Source organism: Macadamia integrifolia, unplaced genomic scaffold (assembly GCF_013358625.1).
Source record: "Macadamia integrifolia cultivar HAES 741 unplaced genomic scaffold, SCU_Mint_v3 scaffold1149, whole genome shotgun sequence".
Taxonomy (NCBI): Eukaryota; Viridiplantae; Streptophyta; class Magnoliopsida; order Proteales; family Proteaceae; genus Macadamia; species Macadamia integrifolia.
In genome coordinates, this window is record NW_024868102.1 from 143,446 (window position 1) to 167,973 (window position 24,528).

At 36.8% G+C, this 24,528-nt stretch overlaps 3 protein-coding genes across 4 annotated transcripts in view; all 3 read right to left on the bottom strand.

Annotated features, from left to right (window-relative positions):
* Positions 1-340: 340 nt before the first annotated feature.
* Positions 341-1,357, bottom strand: LOC122062943. The gene is made up of 2 exons (XM_042626605.1): positions 776-1,357; positions 341-671 (listed from the first exon to the last, which is right to left on the bottom strand). The coding sequence occupies exons 1-2, from the start codon at positions 1,289-1,291 to the stop codon at positions 612-614; spliced, it is 576 nt and encodes a 191-aa protein (XP_042482539.1). The 5' UTR covers positions 1,292-1,357; the 3' UTR covers positions 341-611.
* A 7,126-nt stretch (positions 1,358-8,483) lies between these two features.
* On the bottom strand, positions 8,484-9,002 carry LOC122062940. The gene has a single exon (XM_042626600.1). It carries the CDS (start codon positions 9,000-9,002, stop codon positions 8,484-8,486), a length of 519 nt encoding a protein of 172 aa, XP_042482534.1.
* Positions 9,003-18,446: 9,444 nt separating this feature from the next.
* Positions 18,447-24,528, bottom strand: part of LOC122062945 (protein CHROMATIN REMODELING 25) — a 37,972-nt gene continuing 31,890 nt past the window's right edge. The window contains exons 19-22 of one of the 2 annotated variants that reach the window (XR_006135152.1): positions 21,570-21,654; positions 21,450-21,493; positions 21,180-21,278; positions 18,941-18,983 (exon numbers count right to left, since the gene is read on the bottom strand). Coding sequence is in view for 1 of the 2 variants with exons in the window: in XM_042626608.1 (XP_042482542.1) it covers positions 18,627-18,983; positions 21,180-21,278; positions 21,450-21,654 (661 nt within the window). In the remaining variant the exon portion in view is untranslated. Of the gene's footprint in view, positions 18,984-21,179; positions 21,279-21,449; positions 21,655-24,528 lie in introns of both variants that reach the window. The other variant, XM_042626608.1, reaches the window with a different exon arrangement.

Genomic DNA, 24,528 nt, shown 5'->3' on the forward strand with positions numbered 1-24,528 from the left:
AATGGAGGGCCCTCTCTCTCTCAATGGATGGTTATGGAATTAGATGAAATTTATCTCATCTTCTCCTTGAATAAAGGAGAAACCTCTTTCTTTCTTCTTTTTTTTCTAATGGAGAATCTTTAAACCCATGCATTACGGTGTCTAGCAATTTCATTGCGTATCTATTGCTTAATCAATTTTTCTCATCATTTAAGAAAGTTCAAGAAAAAAAAAAAAAAGAAAGAAAGAAAAGAAGAAGAAGATGAAAAGAGGTTTCTAGCTACATGAACTGTTCAATTCCCCACCACAAATAAGGCACCAATTAATCCAAGTCAAAACATGATCTGATGAGGATTAGATCTGTCAGTAAACAGCATAATAAAACATAGAAATTCTGCAACTGCAAATATTTTATACATAGAAACAGCCAAACACTAACCTCTGGAAGGGGAAAAAATGTAAGAAAGTGTTGATGAAAGGAAACATAAATCAAGGTTAAAACCCCTACCCACAGATAAATCTTAATTATCAGAAGTTCCTCTAGAATTAGCAGAAATATCCCCACCCCAAAGAAAAACCCAAGTAAATTTTCTAGGAAGTACGTCCGTGTTCTTCATCCACAATGGCATCATTCATATCCCAATCTCCACATCTCTTGAATTTTTAGTCCTCACTACATCTACCAACAACTCCTGCATCAAAAAACCACCATCAGAACCCATTGGAAAAATCTTTATTTTCTCTCTTCCTAATTATTATATGAGAAATTTTTCTATTTATTAGTTTTCTTGCTCACCTGTTGTGAAGCCTCGGCAAGGGGCAGCTCTTCATGAATCACCATTGATGACCCTTTTCCTTCTGCAGCTCTGTCCACAGACCCATCACTTTTATCAGCTTTCTTGGAAAGAATGTGTGACCTCTTCAGACCCAGAAGGCCTTTCCACTTGATGGAACCCTTGGGGGGCCTGTGAGATACACCATCATCACAGTCATCGTCGTGGATGAGGAGCTCATCCCTCAATGTCATCTTTTGAAACTGGTTGGTGCAGTTATCCTGCTTGAAGGGCAACAACCTGCCCTTGAAGAAGAGCTCATCTGCTGTCATCATGGAGTAATTGGTGACAGAGAATTCAAAGTCGGATGAGGAGGCCGCAGCTGCAGGTGCTGCTTCTCTGGAGTTGCATTCATACTTGATCATTTGTTGGGCTTGGGCATGGGCATCCACAAAATCATTTGAGAAGGAGATTCTTGGGCTCATGGGAGCATAGAGACCTGGTTGGTGCTCTGTATTGAACATGTCTAAGCATGCCATAGCAAGAACCCAAGATCTACTACCACTGGATGCTTATATTTAAACATGTTGAGAAGTGGAGCTGGAGTTTGTATTTATATATATTATAAAAATGTGACTAGGGTTTGAATGAATATTTTATTTATGTATGTTATGTCATGTGATGCTATGTGTGGCTACAGTACTGGCAACATCTTAGATACATTTGTCGTCTTTGACTCTGCCTGCAAGTGCAACTCTGCAACTCTGCAACTGCGCAACAGCAACACCTTTTTTTCATCCCCTAAGTAAAAAAATAAAAGTTGATGAAGAATGGAAACAGTGCTAATAGTTTCTATACAAGTACAGTGTCTTGTGTATTTTATGTGTATTTTTATGGTGGATAGGATTAGATTACAGAAACATTGTCCCTTGTTGAATTTCAGAAGCATTTGCATTCTTTATGCCAGTATTTTGATGTTCACAAAGCAATCTTGTCTTCCAAGTCCCAATCCATTGCTGGGGAACAATGTCTTATATTCCGTTGTTAGAATAAGTGGCTGATGCAGTACCCTTGTGATGTAAAAACTTTTAAGCTACATGGATATTTCGATAAATTACCAGTATATATAGGGTTTCATTATATATTTGTACAGATCAAAAGTTTTGTTTTTTGGTAATTAATCTGAGAGAGGTGTGACGGTGAATGGTTATAATTAGTTGTAACTCCATTCTCCATTGATAGCGAAATAGATCTCTCATCTTACAATGAACATAGATAATCTTGTCAAACTATATAAATCTTTGTATTTGCATCACGGGGTTGTTTGTTTGTCATTTCCATCCCTTTCTGCATCTTTTTATATACTTGTTTTTTTCCCCCAGGACTCTTTCAGATTAATGAAGAGCAAGTGTTACAGCATTATCATGGATGACCCTAGTCCTCAATGTATGTTTGTCTGTCAACTAGTTTGCATCCATTATGGATTCATGCATTGGACAGAGAGTCATGAATGTATAATTTCCTTTCTTTTGAGCCTATGAACCAATGGGTGGATGAGCAGTAGTTAACATTTATGGAGGCATGAAATGGAAGATATGAATAGCAAGCTGGGTAATCCAGATCAAAGCAGGGTAGGTTTAAGGGGGGAGAGGTACTGGGTTGTAAGTCAGTGTTCGCAGATTCTATTGCTGGCATAGAAAGCTACAGGAGTAAATTAAGAGGCTGGGTACTGGGTCTGTGTACTAGGAGGGCAAGTTTAAAATCTCTCTCTCTCTCTCTCTCTCTCTCTCTCTCTCCCAAAAGATAGAATAAAGAAAGGGCTCTTCTCTGTCCCAAGACCTTCACTCTTGGGGTTCAGTATTGGAGACTGTAGACACAGAAGAGGAGGGAGGACATGCATTGGCTTAGTTGACCGAGCTTTGACCTGTAAGTTTATTAGCAGTGAATGAGCTGGCGATGCCGACGGATCGATGGGACCACGTGATTAGAGAGTTTCAAGTCCTTTGTATCACCACCTCCTTCCCTCTCTGCTTTTTTTTTTTTCTTTTTTCTTTTTTCAAATAAGAAAAGAAGTTAATTTTTTTTTCTTTCAATCTCTCCCCATCCTTTTACGGCTTTGGATTTGTTTTCTGGATGGAAGCACGTGGGCACGTGCAGGGCTTCCACTCTTCTCCTTCCCCCCATTTAGGTGGTGGGTCAGGACTCTCAGGTACTCTTTTAAGGGTCTTTCCCCCTGCAACCCAATTCCAAGAATGCCACTGTATTGTTCCTTTTCTAAGTAAAAATTTACCTTTTAAAATGGTGAAAAGGATCACTAGAGGTTAAAATATTCAGTAATTTCAGAAGAAAAGGAAGAAACAAAGAAATTACCGTCAAATATTATCCTAACTAAAGGAAGCATTATGATAGGTTAAAGCATGGATGTAGACCAACTGTTCTGAAAAAAATTAACTCTTGAGGTTGGACTTAGCAAGTCTGTTGGTCAATCTTTCTCCTGGTCTTAGACACCGAAAGCTGCGGATTTAAAGACAAAAACTTAGGGTCTAGGGGCTTAAGCTTGACCGAACAACTAGTTTGATTCTGTCATTGACTCCGCCCAAAAAAAATAAAAAATAAAAAAAATAAAGAATACTTAGATTTTTCTGGAATCTTAAAAGATGAGAAAGGGGTGAAAAACCAGCCCCAAGGAAAGTTCCTTGTATGTAAGACAAATTTTCCAAGTTTCTGATACGTACTGTTAGAATTATGCATTCAATGAAAAAATGGTCAAGAAAAAACCTTTTAGGGTTTTTTTTTTTTCCTTTTTTTCTTTTTTTCCACCTTTCCCCTTAGCTGGAACTTGGAAATACTAAGCTTACTTCGTTTAATGACTCCCATGGATGGTGGGTGAACCCTCCTCCACCGGTGGAGAAAACCTCCCCCCTCCCCTCTTCAAAAAAAATGAAATGGAGATAGTAAGGTCCTTTGTTGATAAGAGAAAGTTTTCCCTTACAGGCTGTGAAAGATGATAGAAAATAAATACAGAACTATTCATGAAGATTGATAAGCATGCATGATAAACACTACAAAGACACGTTTTAGGCATACCTGAATCTATGACTGAAGAATAAAAACTCCTCAAAGTCTTCTCATATGCTCCTCGTGTCAATCTGATCAATGTTGGTCTGGTATACCCTGTTTCCCTTTTGCTTTAGGTCATTAGCCACACTTAATGGGTTAGTAATAATTATATATAGGGGTGAGGGTAGGGACCAACCCTACAATAAAATTAGGGTTTCCTCCCTATTAAGGAAACAATACCTTAGGTCCACACATGGTAATAAATATTTCATACCATTAAGGTGTGCTGATAGAATCCAATATCTCCATAGAGATCACTTACCAATAATATTAGATTCTTTCTGCTTACCCCATCTATAGTCAACACCACTAAATTGGTTTTAGAAACAAATCTTGGACTATGCTAGCCCACATAATTGAAAATCTTACAATCTCCCACTTGGGTAGCATATGTCACAAGTTTTAGATTTTAAAATTTATTTAAAATGACTCTCTAGTTTAGATAAACTGAATGTGACCACAAACAAAACAGTGTCGAATGGAGTGCACCTTAAGCCAAATGCCTTGGTCAGAATGAAAATTACAAACACCCAACCTTATTGATCATCATATCTAAAGCGATATGAGACCAAACACGTCAAAGTGTTTATAACATCACTGACTTGGGTTGAACAGTATGAAAGTGTGGTATGAAAATAACATGCAATAGTGATCATCATGTCTATTTTCAAATTGGTCCTGGCTCGAAAACCAAATGAGCCCTATAAGACAGATACCGAAAGTCTCATTAATTACAAGCGTCTCCCAAACGCTCAAGCTTCAATCAAAGAAGTTCATTAGAACTGGGTACGGATGTCCCAAAACATTAGCACTATACTTCAATCAAACGAGGCTTTGCTAGCGACTGGATGTGTGTGTATTGACTGGAACCTCAGATACCAAATGAGGTAAATACACCACATATAACCTCAATTTTCTGTAGAAGGCAAATAAATAAGTGTATACACGTAAACAAATGGCCATAATAAAAATGCATATATATTCTTGAGAACAATAATAATGCATCATATATATAAAATAAAACTAAAAGTCAAATGCGACCATATTGAGCAAAACTCTCACTAATAAAATGCATCAAAAGAACTAACAAGTCCCATATTAGTGACATGCTCTTGAAAGACTTTTGGAGTCAAACCCTTAGTAAGAAGATCTGCAATCATGTTTTCTATAGCAATCTATTCCATTGTAATCTGTGACTCTTGAACTTTCTCTCTGACAAAAAAATACTTAATGTCAATGTGTTTAGAGCCTGAAGTACTTTTACTATTATAAGAGAAACGAACCGCAGTGGAATTATCATAGAACATCCTCAATGGTTTAGATATAGAGTCAACAATCTGTAGCCCTGACATAAAATTCCTTAACCATAAAGCTTGAACAGTGGCTTCATAACACGCCGCATACTCTGCCTGCATAGTAAAAGATGCAGTGAGTGTCTGCTTGACACTCTTCCAAGATATAGCCCCACCTACCATTATAAAAACATATCCAGAAATAGACTTGAGGTCATCTAGACATCCAGCAAAATCTGCATCAATGTAGCCGACTACATCAAGTGAATTGGTTCTTCTATAAGTTAGCATAAAATCCTTAGTGCCCTACAAATATCTCATCACATTCTTAGCAGCTACCCAATGCACTTCACCAGGGTTGCTCAAATATCTCCCAAGTACACTAATAACATAGGTATCGTCAGGCCGTGTACAAACTTGAGCATACATCAAACTACCAACAACAGATGCATAAGGTATGTTCTTCATCTGATTGTGCTCCAATTCTGTCTGTGGACATTGAGACTTGCCAAATTTGCCCTCTTTTACAACTGGAGTCTTACTAGGGAAACATGCTAACATATTAAACCTTTTTAATACCCTCTCAATATAACATTTTTGAGACAAACCAAGAACATCACAAGACCTATCACGATGAATCTCAATGCCCAAAACATAAGAGGCTTCACCAAGATCCTTCATATCAAAGTGACTTGATAATAATCGTTTTGTCTCATGCAAAAGATCAATATTATTGCTGGCAAGAAGAATATCATCAACATAAAGCACAAGGAAAATAAATTTACTCCCACTGATCTTCAGATAAATACACTGGTCTACAAGATTTTCTTTGAAACCACAAGAAGTGACAACTTCATCGAACTTAAGATACCACTGTCTAGATGCCTGTTTCAAACCATAAATAGATTTCTTGAGTTTGCACACAAGGTGCTCTGTATCAACTTGCCTGAAGCCAAGGGGTTGATGCATGTAAACATCCTCTTCAAGATCTCCATTTAGGAAAGCTGTTTTGACATAAATCTGATGAAATTCCAAATTAAAATGTACTACTAAAGCCATGATGATTCTGAAAGAATCTTTTGTCGAGACTGGTGAGAATGTTTCTTTGTAATCTATGCCCTCTCTCTGGCTGAAGCCTTTTGCTACAAGTCTGGCCTTGTAACACCCAACTTCACCTTTAGAGTTCCGTTTGGTCTTGAAAATCCATTTACAACCAATCAGTCTACATCCTTTTGGTAATTCAACCGAATCCCAAACATCATTAACAGACATGGAATTCAATTCATCTTGCATGGCAACCATCCACATTGATGAATTGGGATCATTGGCAGCCTGGTCAAAACAGATTGGATCTGAATCCAAAGTAATATCAAATTCATGTTCTTGTAAATAAACAACATAGTCATCAGATATGGCAGGCCTATGAATTCTCTCTGATTTCCTCAAGGGAACATCAGTAGCAATATAGTCCTGAATCTCATCAACAACAGGGGGTGCAGGCTCAACCACTATAGGTTGCACAAATTCTTGAGTGGGGACAATCTCTTGTTTAATGTGAGGCTGCAATACAGTAGATGGCAGTGTCACAGGCATAGGTACAAGAAGACGTTCCTCCTCAAAAATAAAGTTATGTGGTTGAGCAGACTGAAAATCTAGATCATCCTCAAAGAAAACTGCCCGATTTGATTCTACTACTCTAGTAGAATGTGTAGGACAATCTATATCCTCTTGATCTTTCAGAATAACTAATAAAATGACCACTAATGGTCCTTGGATCAAGCTTCCTCATTTGAGAATTGTAAGGTTTCACCTCTGTAGCACATCCCTATATATGAAAATGAGATAAATTTAGCTTCTTACAAGTCCACAATTCATAGGGAGTTCTGGGAACAAACTTGCTAGGCACTTTATTCAAAATATATATTGTTGTTTTCAAAGCATCCCCCTAGAAGAAATCAGGTAAAGTTGAATTACGTATCATGCTTCTCACCATATCCATAAGGGTACAGTTTCTCCTTTCAGCCACCCCATTCTGCTCAGGTGAACCAGGCATAGTGTACTGAGCATCAATACCACATTCTTGTAAGAATCTGGCAATGGTCCAGGGTTACGCCCAATTTCATCATATCTACCATAAAACTCTTCACCTCGATCCGATCTCACACTTTTTATCTTCTTTTCCCTTTTAAGTTCTACCTCTGCTTTAAAAACTTTGAAGGCATCTAAGGATTCAGATTTTTCTTGAATAAGGTAAATAAAACCAAAACGAAAAAAATCATCTATGAAAGTAATAAAATATATGTATCCAACCATGGTAGTAGGAGTGAATGGACCACAAATATCAGTATAAATCAGCTCCAATGCTTCATCCTTCCTGGTTGCACCTTTCTTTTTAGCTCTAGTGTGTTTCCCCTTAATGCAATCAATACAAATTCCAAAATCTGAAAAATCCAATTAAGGAAGTGTACCATCCTTAATCAATCGTTCTATCCTCTGTTTAAAAATATGTCCTAAACTTTTATGCCATAACATAGAAGAATTTTCATCAAATCTAGCACGTTTAGGATTTGTAACCACATAATTTACAGTAGAAGAAGTGTTGGCATATTTGGAAGAACTAATATCCAAATCAAATTATAAAGACCATCACATAACAAGGTTGATCCAACCATAAGAGAATCAGAATAGAGAGTAAGTTTTCTATTTCCAATATTAAAAGTGTAACCACAACTGTCAAGTTTAGATACCGAAACATGTTTTTGTCTAAACGATGGCACATAAACCACATCATTCAAATCTAAAACAAAACTAGTGGATAAAAGTAATCTAACTACTCCTATGAATTCAACTTTGGTCTTCTCTTCATTCCCCATGTAGATCATCATCTCTCCTCACTTGTTTTCCTCCTGCTTCTTAACTCCTGCAAACAATTAGTGATGTGAATAGTTGCTCCAGTATCAATCCACCACGAATCAGGGGAAACATCTATTAAATTTGATTTAAGACACACTAGAGGTAAAGATGTACCTTTCTTTTCAAGCCATTTCTTATAGCCATAGCATTCTGTCTTCATGTGTCCATCCTTTTTGTTGAAGAAACACTTTCCCTTAAAAGCCTTAGTCTTTGGTTTCAGATTCTGATTAATTTTTTGTTCTATTTTTTCTGATTTTTGTTGTTTGTTGCCTTTCCAATTTTTCTTGAATTTCTTCTTACCCCCATTATTGGAAACAAAATAAGCAGAATTAAATTTTTCCTTCTTCTTTCTTTCCTCTTCCTGTACCAATATGGAAGTCATGTCCTTAAGATTCCACTTCAATTTTTATGCATTATAGGAGGTCTTAAGAGTATCAAACGATGATGGAAGCGATTGCATTATTTGCCACACAAGGAAAGAATCAGATATCTTCACTTCCATCTCGCCCAATGTGGCAGCATAATTGGTCATTTTCATAATGTGATCATGTACTCCACTTGTGCCATCATATCGAGTGGATGATAACCACTCTAAATATGTTCCTTTCTCAGCCTTATCAAATTTGGTAAACTTTGTATTAACGGCTGCAAGGAAATCCTTAGCATTTTCTTTCGAAGGCACACTCTTCTTAATAGTCTTGTCCATAGTATGCTTCATAACAATCAGGCACAATCTGTTGGACTCCTCCCACTTTTCATAGAGTGCTTTTGCATTAGCATCACTCTCAGTTGTGGGCTCGGGGGGCTTATCAATTCTCAGGGCATAATCGAGTCTCATGATTACAAGAGACACAGTAAGAGAGTCTATCCACTCCTCAAAATTGGAACCATTCAGAACTTTGATGGAAGACAATTGGGAAGTCATAGCTAGCAATAATAATTACCAAAATTTTATCAAAACATACAATATGCAATAACCAAAAGCATATTAATATCCCAATAATATAATGAAAACTAACTAATTAGGGCTTATTAATCAGATTTATCCCAGTACCAATTTTAACAACTTTATGAAAAACACAACTGGGAAAAGATTCGGCATCATTGGGGTCACATCTGTGGTGGCAAGATCGCCCAACATGTAGTGAAATCTTTTACATGTAAGGCGAGACGTCAAAAAACAACACCATATTGTAGATTCTGTCACTTGTGGTGGTAAGATGAGAACCTCCAAAATAGTGAAACTCAAAACGTCACTCTCACACCATTAAGCAAAATCGACCAAACGAAGACTCACCTGTGTTGGTAAGAGCACATCATTCGTCATATAGCTTTCTTGACTGCAATCCATCCGAATGGTCTATAGTGATTCCGCATCTTTAGGAACTAGCCCACTAAGTGGAAGTCTAATCTCTGAAATTACGAAAACCCTATAGACCTGGATTGCTACTGTATACCCATTATATATATATATATATATATTTTTTTTTTTTTATAAGTCAATAACCAACACTTTAATGGTAGGGAACATGGGACATAACCATGCTCAAATCACATGACCCCATCATGAACTATGACATGTCAACAGAATCCAAAAGCAGAAGTGAAAACAAATTGGGTTACCTTTATATTATTTCTATGATTTCAGTTCTTTAAAAAAAAAAATTAAACCTTATTTGTACGTTTCCTTCAAACAGGAACACGACTCAAAGATCCTCTTTACTTATTTATTAATATAGAAGGGAATCTCCTTCTTCCCAAAAAAAAAAATCAGAGAAAACTCAGAAATCCCCACCGCTCATGGCAGCCAAGACACCGCTGCCGCCAACCCCTAACCTTTAATTAAAACAATAATATCACCAAAAAATGACGTTGGTCAAAAATCAAGATGAAAAGTCTTGCTGGTTTGAAGAACTGTACACAACAGACAAACTAATTGGCTGTCGGTCCTAACACTCTCGGCGGAGGGAAATCTCAAACCAAAAAAAAAATATATATATATATATATCCCAATATAATGGTTTTAGAAATTTTGATAAAATTGCATCCCATTGATCTATCTTGAACAGGCTTTAATACCATTGATAGAAAATAAATACGGAATGATTCATGAAGATCGATAAGCATGCATGGTAAACACTACAAAGATACGTTTTAGGCATATCTGAATCCATGACTGAAGAATAAGAACTCCTCAAAGTCTTCTTCTATGCTCCTCGTGTCAATCCGATCAATGTTAGTCTGGTCTACCCTCTTTCTCTTTTGCTTTAGGTCATTAGCCACACTTAATGGGTCAATGATAACTATATATAGGGATGAGAGTAGGGACCAACCTACAATAAAATTAGGGTTTCTTCCCTATTAAGAAAACAATACCTTAGGTCCACACATGGTAATAAATATTTCATACCATTAAGGTGTGCTAATAGAATCCAATATCTCCATAGAGATCACTTACCAATAATATTATATTCTTTCTACTTACTCCATCTATAGTCAACACCACTAAACCGATTTTAGAAACAAATCTTGGACTATGCTAGTCCACATAATTGGAAATCTTACCAACCCTACAATAAAATTAGGGTTTCCTCCCCTTTTTTTTTTTATCTTTCCCCTTAGCTGGAACTTGAAAATACTGAGCTTACTTTGTTTAATGACTCCCACGGATGGTGGGTGAACCCTCCTCCACCGGTGGAGAAAACCTCCCCCCATCCCCTCTTCAAAAAAAATGAAATGGAGATAGTAAGGTCCTTTGTTGATAGGAGAAAGTTTTCCCTTACAGGTGGTGAAAGATTCACTCACAAATTTAGGTCATTATCATCCCCTTATGTGTTGAAGGTCCAAAATACTCTTCACTTCACTTTTCTTGACACCCATCTAAGTCATGGTGGCTAATAGTGAAGGAATTCCCCTCTCACCATGGTTTAAGGAAAACTCAGCCTTTGTTAATACATGATTAAATCTTTTAACTAGGGTGAATCTTAATTTACCTGAAAGATATGTTTGTCACTCAAAAAAGAAGACATTGTTGTTTGTGAAAATAGGGTATACCAAAAATTCAAAATTTCAAAGCACTTATTTATGCTTAATTGTTATCACCCCGACCTCAATTCATTCTTATTCGCTCATGAAAAGGAGCAATCTAATAAAAGTGAGGTAATACCATAATATGCAATTCTGCATAGATCCTTTTAGTTATAAAATTAAGAGTTTACATTGGGTTGAACTTTTGATAACAATCCTGATTTTGCTACATGGTAGTTCATATGGGGAAAGACATGCATGGATTAAGCATTTGTATCAAATATGACCTTGAACAGAACTGATTAGAGGGCAAGGATCTATGTAGTCAGTCACATTCAATTGGGATAAGATTGATTTGTAGTCATAGTAGGCAATTCCTATGTGGATGAAAATTTATAGACAAAAGGATCCCAAGAGAATGTAATCCATGAGTTCAGCATGCATCAAGGCCCAGCGTAATCTAGTCGATCACCCAACCGTTCCGATCAACCACCAAACTTGCTTTTAGTGTCCAGATTTACCAGAATGCTAAGAAATCTTCTTTGATGAAATGTTTATCAATTTCCATTGTCTTTTCTTCTAGTATTTTTTGTAACAAGTACTCTATATATTTTAGTTACTATATTTCTTATTTTCTATTTTAGTTTATTTCTTTCCTTGTAATTCAATCTCGGCCATAGAACTTTAAAAGTAGAGTTTGAGATCCTATAGCTTTATTATATAAATAAGTGAAAAGATTTGATAAATGGAGTAATGCAAGAAGATTATTATTAATGAATTGGCCATAGAAGGAAATTCTTTCTCTCTTTTATTTTCCCCTAAAACTTGGAAGAGTTTCAATTTATCAAGTTTTAAAGAGCTTAAGCCAAGCATGAAACTGTTAGGGGTACGATGTCTTGTATTTTGGTAAATCAGTTTCCCTATATATTTGCTATGGAGTAATGTATTCTTTGTAATTAAAGAGACACACGACCACGAGTCGTTGTAACCCTGTTCTCCTTTAATAGCGAAGTAGATCTCATCTCATCATGGATGTAGGTAATCTTATTGAACCACGTAAATCATTGCATTTTGCAATTATTTGCCTATGAATTTCATTTATTTCTGCATCATTTTAGGTTTTTGTTTCTATAAATTGGTATCAGAGCTTTCAGGTATTCTATTTTCTGATGTTCGTTATCATGATAGCAAGAAAGGGCTCAAGCATCAAGTATCACATTAAGAGGTTCAATGAAAATAACAACTTCACCTCTAGTTGCGAGGGATGAAAAATCTTTTAATACAATAGGATTTGAAGAAGACTATATTAAGAAATCGAAGAAATCAGAGAAAATGAGTGATGAAGACTCGGAAAAGATGGAGGAGGATGATGCCCAAGCGTCATCCATTTCAATCTATTAGATAACACCATATAATATGTGGTGAATCTTGAATCAATATCAAAGATATGGGCAAAACTCGAAAGTATCTACATGACGTAAAGTAATCCCTAACGAACAAGTTATTCGTGAATAGACAGTTGTATTCTCTATAAAAAGAAAAAGACTATGATTTATTAGAACATCTCAACACTTTCAATCAGATCATCATAAGTCAACTTGCAAGCTTGGAGGTTTCAATTGAGGATGAAAACAAAGTCTTATTGTTGGTATTGTCACTTCCAGTATCAAATGATCACTTAATGATGACTCTGTTGTACAAGAATGAAAACCTTGAGAAACATCAAGTCACAGTTCCCCTTATGTCCAATGAAACAAGGAAGAAGGCCAATAATGCTAAATCTCAAGGAGAAAGAAAGGAGGAGACCAAATTAAAAGAGATCAGGAGGATTCGATTGAAATCAGAAAGAGGAAAGACTTCACCCTCTCTATTCATTTTTTTTCTCTCTTAAAAAAAATTAAAAAATTAAAAAAAAAATTAAAGGGAATAAGGGAGGCAGTCTTTTCAAAAGCAGCTAAAAGTATAAAACTCCATAAGTATCAAAAATATTTTTTAAAATAAAAGTGAAACTGATCAACGTGAATCAATTTCATAAAAAAAAAAAAAAAAATTCAACGTGAATCATATTTAACTTCTTCTTTTTCTTTTTCTTTTTCTTTTTTTTTTTTTTTTTTTTTTTTTTTGTGAATAATCGTTAAGGTGATGAGATAGAATTATGGAGCAGGTAGGAATCCACCAAAACCAAAACAAACAAAGAAGCAATTAGTAGGACATGTTTGGGATTGACTACTGCAGTTGGAGAAGAGACTTGTGGAATTAAGATCTGAGGGGAGAGATTGGATTGGGTTGGGGTTGTCTTGTTTGTTCTTGAAGTCTATATATGAAAAAGGCACCATTATCACACTCCACATGTGGCTTACCCTTTTTCAGGGGAGATCAGGTGGGCGGCCGAATGGGCTGCAACCAAGTTGTGAATCCTTTGGTTATTCTCTAGAAATAGAGATAGAGATAGAGCTGTTAGAGGCCAGTCAACAGTGAAGGAAGGCTTGGTCCAAGTGTGTGTTCTCTCTTTTTGTTCCCTAACTTGTTAGCAAGACTAATTTTTTTTCTTCTCTAATTCTAAACTAACATGTCTTAAATTCTTTAATATGCGCAGTTCATGGCTCTTTTTCCAATGTTGGATCAGAAGAAACAAAGCTTTGTTGCTACAAATTAAAAATTAGGGTTACTTGCAACTTATTACCTTTATTATATCTTCTCCCCTTGTTCAAAGGGCTTGGGAATCTCCTTCATTCGGTGATTAGTATCAGTACCCACTTTGTAATCTATGTTTTTATTCCACCAAATGATGAATCTCTCTCTCTCTCTCTCTCTCTCTCTCTCTCTCTCTCTCTCTCTCTCTCTCTCTCTCTCTCTCTCTCTCTCTCATAATTAAGTTGGTCATTGCACATGGTGAAGGGGTTTATATTAGTTCATTCACGGAAAAAGCATGCAATTAGCCATCCAATCAACCACATTCTCCTTCTCATTGAAGAAAAAAAAAAGGAGCCCCTCATTGGTAAATCCATTAATTACTATATACATAAAAGAGAGAAGAGGGGTGTATTGTTGTCGTCTATGGTCATCAGATGATATTGAAAAAAAAAAAAAAAGATGATATTTAAACTCAGGCAGCTGATACTAACCCGTCATAGAAAACACTTTGCAAAAAAAAAAAAAAAAAAGGGGGTTATTTGTGGTAACAAATGGAGTAAATATGGAATTGACGCATGATTATACTTAGTTCTATCATATGGCAGTTTAAAATGGGATTGAAACTTTATCAACAGGTAGACCTTGGTCATATGTCAAATTTCGAAAGAATTTGAATTTTTCAGATAGTAAAACAAGAAGTTTGATAAATTAGGATTACCAAGAAGGTAAACATTACTGCATGACATACAAAGGAGGGTAATGAACTATATGGAAAGACAAATAATTGATTTTGAAGTAATAATTTGACATATACTCAAACAACACCAAGGGAGCAGTAGAGTTGGGAAAGGACCTTCGCCTCAAGAAGCTTGTGTTTCTGAGTTGGACTCTTCTTACCTCCTTAGGGCAAGTCACACGGAGGTGTTTATTGCTCTTCACCAACTCTTGATGAAAGTCAAATGATTCTCATTCAACCTCGTCCATGGCCTAAATACCCGTTGTTAACAAAAAAAAGACATACCTAAATGATTCATTTAATATATATCCAATAATCAAATTTATCACATCATTCTTCCACATGAAAAAATAGAATGTTTTTTTCAACTATTCACTTGGTATTTAACTGTGCACCATAATTCTAAATCCAAAAAAAATTGGAACTCCAAAATGTTATACTTCTTGTCTTTTACTAATCCCTGTAGTCTAAATTCCAAATTTTATCTCATGGGCGTAACCATTCAATTTACCCCCCACCCCACAAGGCTACAACCCCACAAAAATACGAAAGAAGAGAAAAGGAAAAGAAAACATCAGTGCACCAAGTACGTCAGAACTCAGAACCATAAGAAAACAAGCCATACAAGAACGTATAACCCCTCCCTGCAAGCTTTTCACCTTCACGTGGAGTTAAAAAGAAAAACTTTAAAGGTGAGAGTGGCTGAACCTGGCAAGTGGGAAAGGGACAAAGGGTATTTCACTTTTTTTCTTATGATAAGAGGTGTGTGTTTCACAATATGAAGTACCCATTCATTTGCTGTGTATCTACTACTATTCAGTATACAGCAAGGCAGCAACGTACCCTTGTCCCCATCTAACTACACCTTTCAAACTTCAAAAGCCTTTCAGGATCCTATTGGTAAGGCCTAAGGGAGTAAGGGATACATACTTTCTTGTCCAACCCTAACTTCGGTTCCCATTGAAGTTCCATTGTGAGAGAAATTAAAGAAAGAACAATTCAGCGCACGAGACTCTTGCTACTGTAAAGCTTGGGAGGGTAAATGTACGTAGACTTATCCTCTACAAGAGGTTGTTTTCAAGATTTGAACATGTGACAAACATTAGTACACTAGAAAAACATAAAAATGTTTTTTTTTTTTTTTTTGTAAGAGAGTTCTCTCTGAGCTACCAATCAATATCGAGGAGCACACCAAATGAAGTGTGATGGAATAATTTCATATATAGAAGGGTACTGAAGTCATTTCATATGAGAGAGAGAGAGCGCTAGAGAGAGAGAGAGAGAGAGAGAGAGAGAGAAAGCACTATCATAACTCCATTTGGTGGTAATGAGAACCTTTTCTGTTAGAACAAACTCCAAAAAAAGCCCGAATAGAAAAATAAACAGACTCACACAAGACACAGAGATTTAACGTGGTTCACACACCGACGAATGTGAAGATGATTCACTATGTGATAAACAGAAAGATTATAATGGAGATCTCTCAAGAACACCCAAACTCACAGCAAGAACTCTCACCCAGAAACCCTAACACGAAAACCCCAAATCTCTTGTTTCCCTTACTTATACAACAAGACATCATAACATATAAATACTCGTCCAAGTTGGATCAATCCACTTAAGTCAATTCTCCAAGACATCTTTTTAAGGATTGTTGGCTTCTTTCTTTACGGGGGCGTCGCATTCTAAGTAGGAATCACATGCCAAATGATATACTTGTTCAGGATCTTGTTACCCACCCTTTAAAACACTAGAATTTAAGTCTCATCCACTCTCATTTCTCTGAAGTTGAAGCCAAAGCTATTGCCCAAATTCTTTTGCCTGTCTCTCCTAGAGAGGATTTTTGGATTTGGAATTTCAATCGATCTAGTGTGTTTACTGTTAGATCTGCCTATTTTTTTGCTTTGTCTTCAACTTTTCAGGCTTCTTCATCTCAAGGCCCTTTTTGGAAACATTTTTGGAAGTTAAAACTGATTCCTAAGGTTAAATTTTTTGTGTGGAGATGCTGTAATAGTGTTATTGTTGTGAAGCAGCTTCTAGCAAGGCGTAATCTGGTGCCTTCTTCTATCTGTCCTTTATGTTCAAGAGTTGATGAATTAGTAGTTCATACATTATTCCAATGTTCTTTTGCCTCGACAGTATGGTTAGTATCCCCATTATGTTTTGATACATCTTGCTTTTCTAGTGAGAGCTTTAAGGATTGGCTAAACTTTCTCTTTGTTCGTTATAAGAATATTCCTAACTTGGTAGATTTTAATCTCATTTGGTCATCTACTTTGTGGCAGATTTGAAAGGGTACAATTGTATTGGAGCTGTTAGCCATGAAGAGACAACTTTTTCTCATCGAGAAAGCAATATGGTGCCCAATGTAATTGCTATGTCTGATTTTTCTTCTCCTCCTGTGGACCATTTTATTTTAACCACTGATGGTGCCTAGAGATCCTCTTTGTGCAAAGGCGGGCGTGGTGCTATTATTACAACATCAGCGGGTGGTTTTGTCGCTGCTAACTGTAGAGCAGGGATTAGTTTTTTCAGTAGTTGAAGCAGTAAGGGATGGGATCCTCTTGGCCAAATTCTTAGGCATTAACTCTGTTGTTATTTGTAGTGATTGCATAGCTGTAATTTTTGCTTGTAAAAGGCTTCCTTCTTCCCTTGATTGGGCTAGCCTGTTGATAGTCAAAGACATTTTAGTGTTGTTAGAGTCGTTTTGTTTTGTTCTCTTCAAATTTTTGCCTTGCACTTACAATAGAGGGGCACATTGTTTAGCTCAGGGAGCTGTTAGGTTTGGTCTTTTTAGATCTTGCTTTGTGTCATGTAAACCATGTTTCTGTGGGAAAGTGTTTCACCTTCTCTGATTTTGCTTAATAAAGTGTTTGTTTCCGATTAAAAAAAAAAATCCACTTAAGTTGTACCGAAACCAAGCCTCTATTACCATCAGACGACCACCAAAATATGTCGGAGCAAGGTCAATCTTCGGGTCAAGAATCCAACACACTCAACACTTTCCCTTTTCATAATTGAGCTAATCGGTCCTCATTGATTAAGTATGGAAACATTTTTGTTTGGTCAGTCAGCTATTGTTCCATAATCGAACTATAACCAGGTTATAAACAAGCTAATTGGTATAACTTACAAGTGGAACATAAATAGACTAACCGAGCTATACATAGATTGACCGGCAAAAAACAACCTAAAAATTATTGGGTAACAATATCAATCAATTTCAATCAGACGTCTGTCAGGTTCCAACCAAAACCCTAGAATGACCAGTCCATAAGCAGGCTAAGCCTAACATTAGACAATCTACTGACCAATCAATCCAAGGCTTTAACCATCAATCCGATGTCAAGCCTCAACCGATCAGTTCAAATTGGATCTAAATCCTCTCTAACAATTTTCCCTCCAATCTCCCTCTAACCAAACAGTGACATACAATTCAATACCTGATTGACTACAACTTAAGCGTATTTATGTCTAGTTGGAGAGAGTGTGGAGGAAAAATCATTGAAAAGTATCCCAATCCGTTCCAATCGAGCCTACTAGTGCTTTGACACCTACCCACCAATGCGGTTGGTAACTTTCTCAATTGGCAGCTACAAGGTCTAGGGATCAAGTCTCGCTTTCACCCGTCTGGGGTTTGGACAGTGTTTTAGTAATCAATATCAGATCCGCTGATATCCATATCGGCCTACACCAATACCGGATCGGTGTTACCATTTTTTTTTTTTGGGGGGGTGGGCCTGGGGCACAAAATAGTGGGAAAAAAAAAAGAGTATCAACATCTTGGGGCAAAATGGTTGGATCCGACTGATACCATATTAGTATCGGTATTGGAATCAGCCAGCCGATACCCAATCCGTTACCGTGTACTAAATTAGGAAAGTAGGAATTGTCTGCCACATGGGAGGATTCATTTTTGTTTCTGTCCAGTGCCCAAGGAACTAAAAACACTACTTTTACGTAAACATTTCATTTGGACAATTGAACATGTGGATGCTGTATTGTAACGTCTTTTTATGAGATGTTCATCATCAGAACAACAAATCCAGAGAATAGTTTAACACAACTGACCAAATAGGTCGGTGGATCTTATTCCCTGATTAGAAGAATTAAAATGAAATAAGAGATGGTGCTACAAACTGCCAAAAAAATTTACATAAAATCATCATCATTATGTTCTTCAGAACCACCAGACAATCTTTTGAGGGGTAAATGATTACCAATAGAAGGTTTAAGCTTCAATGGTATACGAGTTGTTTCTTTCAGAGATGTTCTAATCACTTTCGTAGATGCACTCTGAAGAGGCCTGATTAGAGCAGGTGATGAGCTCTTTGTGGAGTCCTCATTTGATGAGATAGAGTGGGTTGATTGTGGAATTTGTTGACACACTAAGGGAGACTTGTAACTGTGGCTTTTCTTTGTATCAATCTGGTTTTTATGTCCTGAACTCACCTTTGATTCAACAGGTACAAGCTTTCCATCCACTTGGTTTGTGAAAACAAATGTGACCTGCAAAAACAAGAAATGTAAAGATTATGTAGTTCATTGGCAAATGATAAACAGAGAAAATGAATATATGGAAGTGCTTAAAACAGATGGCTTCTGTTGGATCTCATGTTGAAAATATGCCAAATACAATGTCCTTCACATATACATACACAAAGAACCGGGAGGGGAGAGAGGGTAAATGAAAGTCAAAGCTGAAGTAATGTAGTACAGGGCTGCGATAGCAACTGTTTAATAAATTAATATGCATACTTCCTTTAGAAGTACAGAAGAAGAGCTGTTTAAATTACCCCAGAATCCACAATTTAGACACATCAACTCCAGGGAAAGTAAATAAAACAAGACCATGAAAATTTTGAAAAGGGGCCGACAAGGATGTAAAAGAAAAATAAGAGATGAATACCAATCACTGGCTTAATTTGGTGACAGACGATTCAGAGAAGCCACAGATTAGAAACCAATTAACAACTGGTGGTCTCGAGCAGCCCAAGATAAAGTGAAACTCAATAAGCTAATACAACTTCAGGGACTCCCAAATTTTGTTTTCCATTGGAACCAGTACAATGAAAGCTAGGATCATAAATTCATATAAAAGCTATTTAAAAATGAAAAGACAAGGTCATACTGCATTAGCACCTAAATATAGTCCCTCAGTACCACAAACTCGGACAAGATGTAAATTATAATAGCAAAAACAGAAGCCAATTTGTAGATTCAGAATCATAAACAAAATGCTATCATTCATAATAGACCCATCCTTAGTTTCAAACTTCATGTTGTAGAGGAACTATAAGTAGGACCTTAAGGATTCCAAGAAGGGTGGCCACAGGGCAGGAATGGTAGGAAATATGCACCTACCCAACTGAAAATATTGCTTAGTCCTTATCCAACCCACTCCATTTTAACATGCATGGGGATCCTATTTTTACGAGCCAACTGGGAGAGGCCCCACAATTTTTCAAAAACCATACCCAAGCTTTACAAAATGGTCATACAAAACCTAAACTTTAGTAGACGGGCACCAGTTTAACCCCATCCATTGCCATCTCTAGGTAGCAATTCAAGTTGCACTAAGCAAAGGGAGAGGGATCTCTGCTCTTCACTCTATAAACACCTCATATAGTCCTTTCAAATGGTTAAATGAAATGTTCGCTTTCTCAAATGAATACTGTGTTAGGGTGATTTCTAGCTTTATGCTATTAACCCTCCTATTGTTTGCAAAAGTTCTACTTGGTGTCGATTGCAGCACAAAGAACTGATGCCTGATATCTTTTCATCTTTGCTCCTGCATGTCCTAAACCACCAATCAGTGAACCAAAAGACATTGATATTTATCCCCCCAAACTAACATCAGAACTTACTTCTCATGATTAACTTTATTTCCAGTCATCAGAACATGAAATCTTGGAAGTGCTTTTCAAGCTTAGTATCAACTTAATAATGACGGTTTTAAATTGTTAGGAGTAGCAAAAGTGCAGCCCAACCAGTGCAGCCCAACTAAGGAGTAACTAAGGGAAAAGCCCAACTAAGGAGTAACTAAGGGAAAGCTTGTTGAGGTAATTTTAACTAATGACAACCATTTCTTCCTCTTTCAAGCTTCAGACATGCAGAATTAGAATCATTTTCAGTCAATGTGCAATTTATTCTTTTGTCCAGATTATATACCTAGTGTTTCAGTGGAAATTTAAGGGTGTTCAGATTAATGCACGGTTCAGGGTTGTCAGAATTGACATAACAGTTCCTGGTTTTCTCTTCAAGACCTCTTTTACTTTTTATGTGGTGCATGCTCCTTAATGGGTTCAAATATGAATCTTTGAAAACAGGATTAATTAGATATCTAAAGGAATCCAGATAAACAGTTGCTACAGAATGATCAAAGCCGGATCTCCCTAAATCCAAACCAAACATGATCCCTTTAGAGCTCCACCCATAGATCCGGCTGCTGACAATATGTAGTTTCATTATAGGAATAAAATAACAACGTTTCATTAAAAAAGAATAGATAAATAAACTCAAGAAAACCATTTGTGGCATTTACTGTTCAATAAACTTATTGTTTCTGTTGCACTTAACAGCTCAAGCTTTGGAATAAGCAGTTGTAGCACTTATGAAGCAATGACTACGCTTTGTAGGCATGTTATACTGACATGCTTCTTAAATTAGTCAAACCCCAGGGTAAAGTTTCTGCTTGTAGCTCACCTCATCACCAGCCGAAGCTTGAAAAATAGCATCAGGCACTGACGTTGAATGAAAATGATGTCCCCAGCTTCCGAGATCCTCCTCAAGGGGGGTTCCAATCTGAAATCATAAAATCGAAACAAAAGTGTAAAAGAATTGAAAATGAAAAACATACACCCAACCACATAGATCCTCTTTTAAAAGTAGTTCCAAGCTGAAAACTGTAAATTTGAAACAAAGCACATAATAAAACTAGACCGCAAATCATGGAACGGATGACCTGTAACCAACCTGTTTCTCCGAGTCTTTTAACTTATGCAAACATCCAGCATATTCTGCAAATCCACCTATATCAGAAGCTATTTGATCAGAACGACAACATTTTGTTTTTGAGTCGCTGCTATCTTCTACCTCACTTGCATTCTCAGGAAAGTCATCTTCCCCTAAATCATGTCTGCTACAACGCATGCAGTTCATCTTTTCATGAATTTCGGATCTGCATAAAGAGTACCAGATCAAAAACTAATAATTTCAATTGATTTCACCGTAGACCCAGAGAAGGCAAGCTAAGCCCATGCCATACTCCACACTAAAATACACATGCATGTGCAGAAAAGCCACCAAATCACTCTGATAGACAAAGCATAGGGAAGCTAATGACCACAGAAAAGTAAGCATCAATTATATTTTTCCCTAGAATCTGTTCTAGTGTATTAACTTTGCACTAGATTATATAGGAGGATGATAACTTTGAAGGATCATGATAAAAGATAAATGGTATCTTTAGTAGTTTGGGTCCAGGTTTACTAGCTGTTGTCTCTAGGGATGACTCTCATCATATTTAGAAATTAGTTCTTAGCTAATTCTGTTTTCGAGTTGCAACTTTTAATGTGTTTAGGACACTTGAATCTAGCTTCTTGAGAAAGCTATTTCGTAGTTATACGCAAAGGATGCAAAAGTTTTCGGGAGAAAATCAATGACAATGAGATTCATTGCAATCAAATTCTTGCTTCTCGATCACATTTCAAGGCCCTGTGAAGGTAAGACTCCCAGGACAATTAAGAGGTGACGCTTCTTCAATGTCACAGTCAAGGTTCAAGTAAACACAATTGGCAACAGGGTCGGCCTCCGCATATTCCAATTCCAATCCTGCCAAAAGCAGAATCGGAATCGGAATCGGAATCGGAATCCGCCAATTCTACTCCGCTTCTCAAACCACGGTGGTCATAGTTCACAAGATTGGATCATCCTAGCTAATCACAATCCAACTCAGATTGGATGATCCATTGCATATACACTTGGGATCAGTTCACATCACTGCCAATCTGGATTAAGCAACCTGAAACCTTGAAGCCATATTTAGGCACCGTTTGACAACGTTCCGTTTCTGCCTTTTTTGTGTTTTCTTGTTCCTAGAAACAGAGAAACAACCTAAAAAGCGTTTGATAAAGTAGGTCCGTTTCACCCGTTTCTAGAAACATAAATCAAAATTTATGCCTATTTACAATTCTAGAAACAACTTTGTTCGTCGTTTCTAAAAATTAATTTGAGAGAAAAAAAAAGGTTGTTGTGCCCAATAAACTCTCAACTATTTAAACCTAAAAAAAGGCAACCAAACCCTCTCTCCCTTTTAGACATCCGATGATACTATTGGGTTTTTTAGTGGCATTATGTCTTAAAAAACATTTCAAGAAACAGGTTTATCAAACACCAAAAAATCTGTTTTTGTTTCCGGAAACGTGAAAAGCCATTTCTTCTATTTCTAAACACAAAAACAGCAGAAACGTTATCAAACGGTGCCTTAATGTATCCTCTATTCAATCTCAATAGTCAACTCACCCTCTCAATCTTCATCATGGCCCACAACCAGACCTCCAGCTGTTAGTCTCTCTCTTTACATTGAACTTCAATGCCTATCTCAAAGTTCAAGCTCAAAGCAATGGAAGGGATCAAGGTAAGAGAAGAGAAGATGAGATGAGAGGATGAGAGGGAGAAGAAGAAGAAGAAAAGAGAGACTGTGCAATGCCTTCAGGAGAGAATCGATTTCCCTTTCCATATTAATGCCTTTGACTTACTTGCTTATAATATGAGGAATTACATAAATATCCCCATACTAAAATAGGTAGCTTAATGAAGTAGAAGGTAAAAATACAATACAAGATAATAGCAAAGTACCCTAAATACCTTTGTTAAATGAACTCTTAACACTCAACCCCCTTTTCCCAGTGTATAGTCCCACAACTGCACCTCTTTCCTGTTCATTACTTCCCACCTTAAAACCTTTGATTGCACTAATTATCAAATCACTAGAGCTGTGCCTAGCACATTAGTCAATCCATATAGACCCTACTTCTATTAGACACCACCTGCTTAAATCAGCCTTGTCCAGCTCAATAAGGGTACTCCTAGGGTCTAGTGACTGTATGGGAAAGCAACTAGAGCCAATCTGTTGATCAGAAACGTACCCCATGGTCTTGGATTTTAGTACTCCTACTGCTACCCAATGTTTTTATTCATTATAGATTATTGATCAATATGGTATAACAATTACAGGAGTTACATCCACCTTACAAACTCACATGAAATTCTGCACCAATGAAAAATATAAAATAGAAGTTAAAGAGACTTTTTCCTTGGCCATCAGAAAAATCCCAAACTCTTAACATCTATGGAGAACAACCCAGATAGTTAATGCTGCAGGCAGCTGCCCACCTTCATGAGTGCAAGATTGGCTCCCAAATCAAGACTACATTTGAGCTAAGGTGGCCTACACTTGGACCACATTACACATGTCCAACCAACCATGCAGTGGAAAGGAAACTTTCCTTCTACATAAATTTTTATAGTTCTGATATTCAACTAAAAAATTTCTTGCCTCCGTTTTTCTCCTGATAAAAACCCCAAAAATTTTAAACCACCAAGAATACATTTAAAGCGATGCCTTCTTATGGCTCTGTTGTTCTCCGTGTAAATTGAGAAATTGAGAAGATTTCAAAAGGCTATCCTCATAGTTCATTGAGCTATGACACCTCTATGGGAGCTGACATTCAACTTCTTCCTAGTCCCAGATGGAAGAGATTCCATTGAAAACCACTGCATGGAAACTGATGATTTTTACTAACATTTTTGCTTCCTTTTTTTTTTTAAGTGTGTGTCTAAGGTCATCACCATGACACCAATTTCCTCTTTCTTTCTAGTTATAGATGGATGTTCTAGTTAGTTACAAACATGGGCAAAATTGAAGAAAAGCAGTTTGATGCAGGAGCAAGTACCCAACCCATGAAAATTGATCCAACGGTGCAGAACACAAACAATGAAAAAATATGGCTGTCATAGGCATGGGAATACCTGAGTATCACGAGGGATTCTA

What these genes read in the sequence shown, in the direction of transcription:
- LOC122062943 (XM_042626605.1), bottom strand. Translation starts at nt 1,291, where the DNA reads ATGGCATGCTTAGACATGTTCAATACAGAGCACCAACCAGGTCTCTAT. An exon ending in TTGCCGAGGCTTCACAACAG is followed by an intron (nt 672 to 775) that starts GTGAGCAAGAAA and finishes TTTTTGATGCAG; the next exon opens with GAGTTGTTGGTAGATGTAGT.
- LOC122062940 (XM_042626600.1), bottom strand. Translation starts at nt 9,002, where the DNA reads ATGACTTCCCAATTGTCTTCCATCAAAGTTCTGAATGGTTCCAATTTT.